The following is a 13,767-nucleotide window of genomic DNA, read 5'->3' as shown; positions in this document are numbered from 1 at the left end:
ATTTTGTCCAAAAAACAAATAGATAAGAATACTTACTACATTTTTTTTTCAAGAAATGGTTAACTGAAAGAAGCACAAATCAAACTGCAGACACTGGTGTTCTTGTAAGCAATTGGGAATTTTTTTCATATAAGAAAAACCAATAATAACGCCAACCTACGTGTCAACTGTAAGGCCATCCTTCAGGTGAATATTCCACTATCTAGCGTGACCCTCGTAGTCCAGTACGTAAGGTGTGGGTTTTTTATCCGGAGGATCCGGGTTCGATCCCGGTGAGGTCATAATATATTTATGTGATTTTCTCAAAGCCTGTATTTATATTAATATAATATATATTATATATTTCTAAATAAAAATGCAGAACTTGTAATTTGATTTTTGTGTTGTACTTGTGTTGTTAATATGTACGTAAGTACCTATCTAAAAACATTAAAAATCATTTTTAATTTTAACTAAAACATAAACTCACAATTAAAAATATAATATAAAATGTGAATTCGTTAAATAATATGATTAATTTATGGTTTTGCTTATTATTAAAATTTAGTTTATTAAGTTTTTCTAATGCATTGAAAATATTTTTGGATAATTCATAGTTTTAATATGTTTTATATATTTATTAAAAAAAAAAACAGCAATTAATTTTACAAAACGCGTATAGCTTAAAATTTAAATGAAATTTGACTCGGTATTGTTACGTTTTCACGGTTCATGTTTTTCCGTTAGGTGCCTCTAGTGGGTAGTGCATTCACATTAAATCTGCTGGATCGACGGATTTATTGATTTCAGCAAAAAAACTGCTAACCATCAGAAGAAGCTGACGATAATAAAGATGTTAAGATAATCTAAAATTCAGAGTACTCTTAATCATCGACCTTAACCCACGGTGGCCGCGCGGCTTAAGCGTTAGACTTTAACGCCGTAGGACCCAGGTTCAAATCCTGGGTCTGGCAAGTACACATATATTGTTTTTCAATTTGTGTCTGTTAGGGTATGGACCTAATAGATTGAGCAAGTGGCCGACATCCATTTCTCGTAAAAAACAAAATCTGTTAATACAAACCTCTACTTTGTGGAGGCCCATATGATCCTATTAGGATCGGGCATGATCGGGGGTAATCCTAAGTTTTGAAATACGTTCAAGTAGAGTCAACTAAATATTGCCGTTTTACGGCGTCCAATTGTGATTGCTTAAGTTTTTCACTGTAATATAGGCGATATACAAAACAGTCTCGGTGAGATAATTAATATTTCGTGAATGAACCGTTCGCGGGATTCGTGGCGTAATCAAATTATGGCTGGCATTAGCGCATGCATGTGACTGATGAATAAGGCGAAGCTTGACTAATTGATCATTCCGAGATGTTTGAGGTTGCTTATGACGAGACGCATTGACTGTATCAGTTAGTTAAATCTAAATAAAATCATCTTAGCTTTGTGATTTACATGTAAATCTCTGGAACGCTGATAATATTATTTATCGGCATATTATTGTAATCGATAAATTTAATCAAATATATTCTCTGTAATTCTAAAGATATTTATAATGCCTTGATTTATTTTGATAGAAATTATTTTACATATTTTTTTACTAGCTTTCTCTACTCTGGATGACTAAAATAATCCTTTCATTTTCATCAGCTCCACAATTTTGTGTATGTGTTACTTACCTTACTAAAATATTTTGTATCAAAGTTTACGAGAAAGTTACGAAAAATGGATGATAGTCCCTTGCTCTGGGAAATTATTTGAGTTACCCCATCTCCACCCGCCATGTATATGCAGCCGCGATTTATGCACGGCCGCCTTTCATGACGTTATAAACGTGTTAGAGTGATATGATTTTAGTGCCACACTTTCTTGTCCCGAAACGAAGCTGCATGAGAGTGATGTAGCAACTATGCATATATGGACGTTGAAAACAACATGTAAACTATGGTTCGAGGTTTTAGATCAACACCCTGGACTCACCGAAAGGATACGTTACGTCAACGTCATATAGTAAGGTTGCCCAGGTTAGGAAGGTGTTTGTTCTATATATGTTTTGCAATGATGTTTAGTAAAAAACGATTTACGATTTTTCAGAAACCTATTTGAATATAACTACAAGAAATACATTTTATGATGAAGAAATCGATCTCAATGATTCAATTATATTGTGAATTATCCCAATCGCTGAGGACCTTTTAATTACTACATTGAAATATTTAAATAACATGCTAATTATATCTAATAGCCACCTGATGGGCAATGCACCAGTTGCATTGGACGCAACGAACGGTTTTTGCCAAAATATGAGCATTTTAAAACGATGTATTTATCTCCCAATCACATATTGTTTCATTTCAATAAATCACTATAGTTATCTAATTTTCATATTATAGTTTAACTTATTTTCAAAAAGGTTATATTATCTAAACCTAAAAGAGTACATATACTGTATGGGCGCACAGTGAAGATGTGCAGTGGTTATCACATTACCAATGAGAAAGCTTTAAAGCGAGCTAATAAGACAAGCTTATAGCTAATATCAAGCACATAAATGCTTCATATTTTTCCGTAATAAGAAGTATGATTAACTCATAATACAAGGAAAAGTAAAAGGTAGAAAGAGATTTTATTGAAAATGAAATGTCTGTAGGTTGCTCAATGTTCAAGGAGCCTCAAGGAGCAAGGAGTTCAAATAAAAAGAATTCAAAGGACTAGAAGTAGAAGTCTTGAATTTACCTGTTTTTTGTCACTTTCATAATTTCACATTCTTATTCTTATTACAAATGGTTTTTGATAAAAAATAGACCTAAAAAAATACCTTAAATAACATATTGAATTAAAGAAAATGATAATAATACATAGGCATTGACCTAATTATTTACAAAGAAAATAAAAATATCCATGAAACGAAAGACATTTTTATTTGTATTCGAGTATTATTTATACTTATTGTTTATTTTATAATGAAACAACGTCATCCTGTTATAACAGATATGTGTTTTGAGTAAGAGTGGTTGACATTATAATGTGTTGGTTGATGTTATGTTTTTACATATACATATATAGTGTGGCTTGAAATCTCAAAAAGTAAAGCGAAATTCTTGGTGACTAAGATAAATTTACTCCCATGTTTTATACGTTATCACACAAAACACGTTATACTGAACTTATAAATAGGGCATTGATCACACCAGCCCTCTTCTGGCAGTGTACATCAAGAGGGCGGCTTCACTGACACGCAACCTTTGCCATTTGTTCGAAAACGTTTTCATAATAAAACTGTTGTCTTTGTTTAACTCTCCTAAAAAGCAACGGTCATAAAAGAGATGAAAACAAGTCAAGGTTTTTTGAAAACTTTAGAAACACTTTCATTATCATTTTAGATGGTGATGAATTGAACTAAATAAATATTATAAACGTTATTAGTTTTATTTTGCGTTTGCCATCGTTTACTATAAGTAATAGAGAGAAGAACTTATTACTGTTAGAGTAGTCAATTTATTTTCCGTTTTGCATCTCTACTTAACACAATGCTTACGGGCCCTTTCAATTAATTTTGTAATTAACGTGTTAATTTGCATTTGAAAAATAATTAGCAAAAACACAATTTTGTGCGGCCCGTAAGCTATGGGTTATTAATATATAGATTTCACCAACTGTGGGCATAACATTATGTATACGTTACAAATCAAAGAGTTTTATAATATAGATCCATTTGCATTTTTATAGTACAACTTACTGTCAACGTAACAAAAATATAAATATTATAATTCTTGATAGTTTAAAGATTTAAGAAAAGATAAAGAATTGACTGAAAATCTTGGACCGGGTGTAATTCTAACACACATCTTTCACTTATTTGGAGAGTGCTCTAACCAATGTGGAATAAACTATCTTATTTATGAGTTTTGTTGGATATATTATATGATTTGAGGGTCTTTTAAGAGATGGCTACCACTATTTTATATATAATTCAATTAAATTTATAGGTCTTGATAGGAGTTTTCCAAATTATTTTTATTGTGACAGTATTATACTTGTAAATATGTTTTTAAGCTTTGAAGTTTAAATATTTTCATTAAAAAATGCTACATTCTTAAATTTTGTATAACATTAATAACAATCTTGAATAAAAATATAAAATTACTTATAATAATTATACATTGAACAGCCACGATGTTCAACAGTACGAAGCAAAACTATGAAGTATACCTATTATGTGATTAATTTGTTTTTTATCAATATATTGTATGAAATGATATTTTTTATATTATATACTATTAAATACAATAAAATATAATGTTTTTTCAACATTAACGTAAGAAAAAAAAATTGTCTGACAAACTATATTTTTATTTTCACCAATATTAGTGTATTCTTCTGCCGTATATACAATTATTACAATTCTTTATATTTAAAATTTTCAGATATTAAGTTACACTCTAATAGTAGTCTGTAAAGATTTATTGAATAAACGGAAGTTTTTATATTACAAGAAAACTAAGAAAGTTCAATAAATAGAATGCTTAAAGTTCTTTCGCATATAAATTAATTAACACTTAGTTTCTATTTAAATGAAATTCCGAGTAAAAGAAGCATTTAATTATTACCAAAGAACAATAAAACTAAACTAAGTTAATTACGCTAATTCATTTATTCTCATTCCAGAAAGCGATAATTTATTTACTTGCAAACAAACTATCGAACATCAATATAACAACATAGAAGGGTGTACAACACGATCCTTTAAGGCTGAAGGTTGTGTGTGGGTATATTAAACCTTTGAAAAATTACACACAAGTCGAAATATCGAAATTTTATTTATTGTTATTTTAAGTTATTCAAAATATAAAATTTATTGTAATTTTAGTTAATCGTCAAAATGAATAACGGGATAGTTAGAATAACTATTCCATTTTTTAACCATCTTCATTTTGTACCATATCCATCATCGAACATTGGCGATTACTCAAGCGATATTTTTCTATTTTCATATATTATAATATTTATTCATTAATTATTAATATTCATTCATAATATATATAACCCCTCTCTATAAAGTTGCATTTACTTTGCAGAAGTAGACAACAGCAATCTTGCCTTAAATTATTAATGTAATCGTAAATTTTTATAAAATTAAATCAATTTTTTCCTGAAATATATTTTTAAGATATCCTCATAAAGTATGTTAGTTATAATAGTGCTATTTGCAATAATACAACGTAAAGACCGTCCTTAAATGACGTCACACGATTTTAGATATTTTCTATTCTCCCTCCAACGTCGCACATCATTTTTAAGCTCATAGCGTTATATTTTTGCACTTAAAACAAATTCTTTAAAAATCATCAATTTCAGTATTGTTCTTACAAAATTGCTTATTCTTGGGTTGTTAGCTTTGTGGCATCACATGTTAATAATCCTTCATATCCCTTTTATATGAAGTATGTCCTTAGATTAAATCAGAACTCTCTTTAGGAAGATACGTCAAAATGGATGAACGTCTTTGATTTTTAAGAGTTTGAGAGGTCAAAAAGGAGTATTAGTTAAAAAATATGATAATAATACCACATAATTTATTATTATCAGCAATAAGACTGAATGAAAAATTATTTTAGGAACATAAATAAAGCAAATATGAACTAAAAAAATGTTCTAAATTAGAACAAAAGCCACGCAACATAATATAAGTCCGTAAAAGTAACATCGTAAGATAAAGTCAGTGGATCATTTTTCGTTATCATAAGCTTGATAAATGAATTGCAATTTTTTGTATGCCTGTATAACCAACACAGCCCGGCTTATGCTCAGGTATATTTGGTTTCCTTTAGATTTGTGTAATAAACGTGCGTTTTGGAATTTCGGTTTTGGGGGAATGATGCCTATGCTACAGGGTGTGAGAGGGGGCAGGTTTATTAGGCTAATTTAGGCAAACACGCGCTTTGTAAACATCGAGAACGTATGCCGGTGTGTGCTTTCCGTACTTAAGAGGTACCTATATGAGTTTTCCATTTTGAAAATCAACCGAGCATGATTTTATACGATAGTTGTTTCTGACAACTCTAGAGGATGAGACATTTTTACAAGAAAACACTAAATTGAAATATATAAATATGTTCTATATTTTCTGTTATATTTTTTCATTGCTATTAATAATCTACTATCGTTTGAGTTATTTAGATTTTAAACTTTACATAGTATTAGATAAATAACTAACGGAGTTTATAATATTTAATGTAACAAAATAATTATAAAACTTTAATTAAATGGTCACTTTAATTTTGTTAACTGTTACTTTCCAATAGCAACGTTTTATAATAATTGACATGAAATAATAAATGTCACATTACCAGTTTGTCGGATTATAAACAAACATATATTTATTTATCAAATAATTGTATTTATTCTGTAAAGCTATCGAAAATCAATTAAATCGTTCAATTTATCATATTCATAATATTGTATATAATTAGTTTTGATCTCAATAAGTAATTATTATCATTATAATTATTATTATAAGTATAAATGTAAAATATATTTTTACAAAATGTCCTAAGAAAAAGTTAAGTAGGTTGATATTATTATTATATATTGAATTTAATCTATCAATGTTTTCCTACCCTTTTTAGGTCATGAAATTTTATTAAAATTATAAAATTTTCGTGGAACACTGAAAAATACCTACACACCAATCACTTTTTTATGCATACATGTTTATTTTATTTGATGTATTTGAGAAGATAATTTTATGTAATAAAGTGATACAAATTAATATAAAAAAAATATTTCACGATTTATATTTGAATTTCACAGTACGCTAGCTAGAGAATCTATCTTTTGATATAGGTACTTCCCAATATGACGTGCTGCACCAAATGGGAAGATTTGTTCTTATTTATCAATAGTAAAAAGCTTTCTAATTATTGAGATTAAAAGTCGAGTAATGCTATAAAAAAATATTTTTTAAATAAATAATTTTGAAAATAATGTATATGAAAGTATTTTGTGCATTCCGACAAAAAAGTTATACGTAGTGTATTTATTACAGAAATATTTTGTAAACGAGCCGATTAAAAAATAAATAAAAACGTATTTAGAGCTAAACAAAGATCTAATTGAAATGTCAAATACAACGGTATATAGTTGTTCTATTTAATTAATCAAAAACGTATTTTTAAAAGCAGTGAGTTAAACTTTACATGTATTTTTTTTCTAAATATAAGTATTCCTTATCTGAAAAATTGTAAAATATGTACTTATCATTCAATCTCCAGCTAAATGCACTATGTGTCAGATAATTTATCGTGTTTTTACATGGAAACTTCAAAGCATTAAGAGTTGTTTATGGTCAATTAAAAACTAGCGCTAACTTAATCTAAAACTAAATGATATAAAAAAAGTGGTGAAATATTTTTTCTGCTTTGTACAACATTGTCATTGAATTTAAGATTGTTATACTGTAGTTCTTTATGGACACTTAATTCATAATGTGAATTTCTCACGACTATAATGTTTTTAGATGACTGTAAGTGGGTAAACTATATTTTTAAGAAATGCAAAATTATATTTTAGCAGTGTAGTAATTTTTTCTTGCATTTTTAACCAAAGCAATAATAATTTAAGTACAACAAAAAGTGTTGACAACCTTATATCGTATTTATTTCACCATAGATAGTTTTAATGGATATTAAGTTTAATTATGATTTTTTTAGCTTAGCCAAGATTTTATGAGTAAATCGATCAGAATTGCCATTTTAATAATGTTATCAACTTGATTAAAAAAGTCTTTTACACATTAATAATCTAAATATTTGCCTTATAATATAAGGTTAATTGTTAGTAAAATTATCACAGTTATGTACTAACCGAAATTTAAATCGTAATTTAAAACGGAATGCCAATATTGTATTGGTAACATTTTAATATTTTTATATAGAATTTTGACTCTTTTAAATACGTTTATAGTTTAAATAATCTGTGTAGCTTTTCGAATGCAAAAAACGAGCTTAAAATAAACAAGTTGATATTGCATGCTGGCAACGACCGGTGTATTATTAGATACTGAGGAAAAACGCTTCGTAAGTAATTACGTTTATTCGGTAATCTGATGGCGTTTTTATTTCATTTGTTAATTATTATTGTGTGGTATCGTCTGCCGTCGCCAAATTAAAGACACCGTTTTTTATTTGGCTATGTTGTCGCGTAAAATAAACTTAATAATTTTAATGGAATGAACATCTGTTAACCATTAAATAAAGGTTGCTTTAGTAGTCGGTTAGGTACGGTATTAGTTTACACTTTGGGGTAAAATATGATAAACATGTACGTATAAAAATTAGTTATATTGTAGAATCAAAATAATAATAATAATAACACATTATTTATTTGCATAATTTTGATTGTTCAATAATGATAGTTATGAAATAAAATTATCATACATTAAAAATAAAATTGAATAAAAAATTGTATATAATAATATGTTGCATGCTATTTAACATGATAACATAAGTTGGAAGTTGACATTATAATGAAATGGATGAAAATATTGACAAAAAGGGTTCCCAGAAATTTTGTCGTACATAAAGGTATAATTTATTAGAATATGAAATAAAGATAAATAAATGGATACCTACTAAAATATAATATATATTGTAATAAACAGTATTATATTACGATAAATAAATTATGAATATAGTAAAAAAAACTAAAGGTTTCTAGAAGCAACACGTAGTGTTAAAAAATCTCACCTCCGCGGTTTTCACTGTCCGCTGGTTTCACTTGGATAGCTCGGTTCATCTGAAAAGAAAAAGATATAATATAAAAATTGTGTCACATCAATAATAGACCTACATGTATTATTTTACTTTACGGAATAGTATTAAGAAACCACTTCGAGAAGTAGCAAATATTGACAGCTGGTTTTAGAGACACAAAAACATAAACTTTCTAATATTATGAATGTTTATGTTTTTAGTCATTTGCTAAATCTATTATTTTCTTTGTCCCGGGTCCCGGATTAACAGTACCAAGAATTTTAGTTTTTCATATTATATGCTTGTATTAAATAAGTATTATACATCAATAATATCTGATATTATTATCAATATCAGATATATATATATCACATAGTATTATTGTATTTTGAAATATGATTAAAAAGACGAAAAAATGATTATAATTTATTTGAATTTCACCCTTCTTAATATAGTACAATTGGTACATGAATACTGTACAATTATAATACAACTGTCAGTCTGAGTCTAAGAGGTGGTTAATGTAGAGAACATTGATTGATTGAAGCTTTTAATTTGCCCGCAAAACAAATTTAAATGATCGATGGAAAAATATGTGGTAGAAAACTATAATGAGTGAAAAATTTAAATTCCATCATTTAAAATAACGGTGGACAATTTAAATGTTTATTATTTAAGAACAATGTTTATTCCAATAATGTAATTGAATAGTTTATTATATACAATATTCTATATTTAAATCAATGGTATGCAACATTTCATACCTTATCGAATATTCATATTTTTTGTAAAGCACCAGAAACATACATAATATTAGAATAAAACCATCATACACAAACAGCGACCATCTCTCATAATATGATTATTTACGGTGAAAATGATGTAAGTACATAATATATTAAAAAAAATGTTATTTTTATATTATAATTATGATAAAATACCGAATATAATAATAATTATAATATAGCATATTATGAAAACGGTGATTTGAAAGACAATATTGTATATTTGTATTATTAATCGAAATAAATTGAAATGAAATACGATAATATCTAACTAACATTAAAAGTCATAATGAAAAACGGCAAAATGAAATTTTGTGACTCATTGAAACACACAAGGCTTTTCGAGAAATAAAACTTTTTAAGAGAAAAACTACTTATTTCATTGTTAGTTAGTGTTATCAGTATCACCATAAAGCACACGTTTTGTTACCTTGGAATGTCAGAAAGAATTTTAAATTATCAAAACACGCGACCCTTGAAAAGTATTTTTATTACAAAATAAAGTTTTCCCTAAAGCAGATACAATATTGCATGAAGGGTTAATGAGAATGAAAAATGGAAACACATAGAAGAGTAAGACTTATACGAAATGTATGAGATATTAATTATTAAGAATCTTATTTTTATAGCATTACATTTTTTCTTTGTATTATATTTATCTTGAAAAAAATAATGAGGATTAATACGTACAGATAGTTAAAAGTAAAAACACCTATTATATATTTTGAAATTTGTATATAACTAATTTAGTTTCTATTCGAAACTTAAAGTTAAGCAACATTTCGTGATGTAAATAGTCATTTGATGGGTGATTGCTCTAGCTATAACACGATATAATGGAAGTGCAACAGGATATTATCAGTTTTACCAATAATAGGCATATTATCATGATTAACGATATATAGTTAAAAAATTCCAGATATTCAGAGACGGTACTGTAATAATGGTATAGTTGTGTAACTATACAGTGGGTGTCAACGAGAAATAGTAAATTGAATTTAAGCCAGGTTGCACATACAAACACATCTCGACTGTAATACGTCGAATTTGTCGATGTGATTTTATTGATATTAACAAAACACATGTACCTTAATATACCACCGCAAATAACGCTATTACAACATTTTTGGTTGTCGCAGGCAACATATTTATATATTATATTACACAGCACGAATGTTGCTTACGTATAGTTAAAAAAAGTCACCAATACCACATTATAGAGTCCATAATATTTTAATCATCACTTTCCTAGTATACATGATTGCTAATACAGTAGTAAATAGGTCCTGTCAGTATCAGATCTCGAGAAAGTGAAATGACAATTAATAGCGGTGCTCATAATAAAATATCCTTCAAACAATTAAATATTATGCGTTTGTATATTATTAAGTGTACCCAATATTTTTGCCAATATAAATCTCTATTTTTTTGCTAAATATACAATGACGTTTATCCGTAATGACAAGAGATTGCGTCGTATCACTGTGTGCGCGAGAGAGACTTGCAACATTACGGGGGTTATAATTTCTGGCCATTATGGAGTCGAGTCAAATTTCAGTGCATTGCGCCTATGAAATCAGGTCATGCAAACAATGACCGTCTTTTTAATTGCATTTGGTATTGTAATATGAATCTTGCCGATTGAAAGTTTTTTTTTTCATTATATATCTCAAAAAACTGAATGCTGTTGGAGCTATCATCAAGACGAAATATGTGCATATTTATTGAGGGTTAAAGGAGACTTAGACTGCTGGTACTATTTAAATCAATAGGAAATCAACAGCGGGGAAACATTCTGTACAAGACCCACTAAGGGTTGTACAGCCATAACTGGTTATCATAATACATATCAATAATATATCAATATTGTCCACAAGTAACATCAATACATGATGAAATAGTTTATTTAGAAACCTACACACATGTCTAGCTTAACTGATTTATGTAGTATTTCGAATTGGACTATTTTGTGTGAGTGCTCTATTCAATTTTAATTCTACGCGAAGGGGTAGACACCTTGTATTGGTGTATAACCATGATGGAAAATGCGTTATTATCGAAGTATCTATATGTATTGATAGCGAGGAATATATATTTAGACACAATGCTCATCGTTATTATGTTATATGATCGTGTCACTATTCTATTGAAAATACGGTAGTATTAATATTCGTATTGATTTCTAGAACAAAGACACATGTAACTTACTACTTGTATCTATTGTGAGAAAGAATATATTTGCCAAGAAAATTGCATCACTAGTGACATAACTATAGTGTATTTTGCAGTAGAGTAAATAAATAATTGATAGCCATTACAGCAACTGTAGTAATTTTACATATGACGAGGAGCCTAAGAACGATTTAATAAATTACTGCTTTCACTATATTATTTGCAAGATAAATATTTTACATTTAAGTCAGCAATTCTTTTTTATTGAAGTATTATGAAAATTACGTATTTCTATAATACAATTTTATAATGAATAAGTTATATTAATAATGTTTAAATGATTTCTTCTAATAATCTTCGTTGTTTAACAATGTCCGTTTAATAATAAAATTTTCTGAGGGAATGTAACCTGCAAGTATAAATTATAATACCAAATGGTTATAGATAATATATGATATTATGAACTAACCCACTATGAATAAAATTATGTATTTTCTTGTTTTTGTTTTTATAATCGTATATCATAGTTTATAAATCTAAATAAGCCTCAGTTGTGACATCGTAGCTTAATAATAAAAAACAATGTTAATAAAATATTCAGTTGTGCTACTTAATAATATTGTCTTTCTCTTTTATAAGAAATTTTCTAAAATATAGTCATCAGTCAAATAAAGCGTAATTTATCAAATAAAACTAGACGATACAAATAACCCATTATTGACGAAGATACATAAATGGAAATAGTTATTATTTGAAATTGAATAACTATTATTTAACTGTAATGTAATTTGAAATATTATAAAGGAAACGAAAATCTAATTAAAATAATTGTGTTATATATTTATCAGTTCGATAATTATAATAGATTTGATAATTCATGGTGGAACTGCATTGTATTGTTGTATAATTTAATAAGACGCAATTTTTTTGTAGTACTTATTCCACTTTTAATCAATAAATTAGAACCGGTTTCGTCCGCCTCAGAGGGACATTTTCAACTGAATGTTGAATTGAGTTAAAAATGTCCCTCTGAGGCAGACGAAACCGGTCCTAATTTATTGATTAAAAGTGGAATAAGTACTACAAAAGAATTCGTCTTATTAAATTAAACAACAATACAAATGTTTTTAGTTAAAAATTCCCCGAACCCTACTGTATAACTCTAGTAATAATCTAAAGTACATATTATTTTAAATATTCTAATCAACTGAGAAATGTACAGAGTTACAAATAAATACCATTTTTTTTACTAGTTTTAATGTCTAAATTTCTTTTAAAATCTGTGAGAATTAAGTGAAAGATTTTGCAAAACGTAAATAAATTAAAGTACAAGAGTCAGATAAACGACACACGTGATATTTACGCGCAAAATTTGTGCGTTTTTAAAATATTTTAATAAGAAGAGTGATTATAAATTATATAGTAAACATAAGGAATGTAGATAACAGTTGTTGATTTAACTACTATAAAAAATTCTTTAATAATACACAGGATTCATTATATATATATATATATATATATATATATATATATATATATATATATATATATATCAGTAGAGTAACATTAGTAAACATCAGCTGAATTTTTTTTTTATATAAAAAGTTGCAAGATATAGATACATTAGAAAATTATTTTTCCCATGAATAATATATACTCTTTTTAGTAATATGTGTTTTGGTTGTTTACCCAAAAAGATATTCAAAAACTGTATCTAACCATATTGAAAAATAGAATACAATCAAAAATATATTTCAAAATCTTTGATAATAAATTCAATGCGATATTCAAAATGGAGAAATAAAACACTCGTTCAATAGACTGTTCAAAAACGTGTTGCCGAAATTATTCAAATTGAACGACTAATGCTCAAATAAAAGGGGCAAAGCGTGCCGAAGCATATTTAGGAGATGGACAAATCGCACGGTAATAATATATCGGCTATCCACACGGTGCGGCCGTGTCTGAATTAATATTTCAGATTTGCGGCTTGCGGCTTGCGCTTCCCCGTTTCTGTATATTTGCGGCGAAATGCATAAAGCCGCAATTGCAGTCGCAACTCCAAC

At 27.7% G+C, this 13,767-nt stretch overlaps 1 protein-coding gene across 14 annotated transcripts in view; it reads right to left on the bottom strand.

Annotated features, from left to right (window-relative positions):
- bru3 (CUGBP Elav-like family member bruno 3) overlaps nucleotides 1-13,767 on the bottom strand; it is a 1,071,991-nt gene that overhangs the window by 331,826 nt on the left and 726,398 nt on the right. For all 14 annotated transcript variants that reach the window (XM_085960090.1, XM_085960105.1, XM_085960128.1 and 11 more), the window contains exon 2: nucleotides 8,739-8,787. In XM_085960090.1, the coding sequence (XP_085816216.1) occupies nucleotides 8,739-8,787 (49 nt within the window). The remainder of the gene's footprint in view (nucleotides 1-8,738; nucleotides 8,788-13,767) is intronic.

The sequence above is a fragment of the Rhyacophila brunnea genome, unplaced genomic scaffold, assembly GCF_057557595.1.
Source record: "Rhyacophila brunnea isolate RB1 unplaced genomic scaffold, BYU_Rbru_1.0 scaffold_11, whole genome shotgun sequence".
NCBI classification, from domain to species: Eukaryota; Metazoa; Arthropoda; class Insecta; order Trichoptera; family Rhyacophilidae; genus Rhyacophila; species Rhyacophila brunnea.
This window is presented reverse-complemented; position numbering and strand designations above follow the sequence as displayed.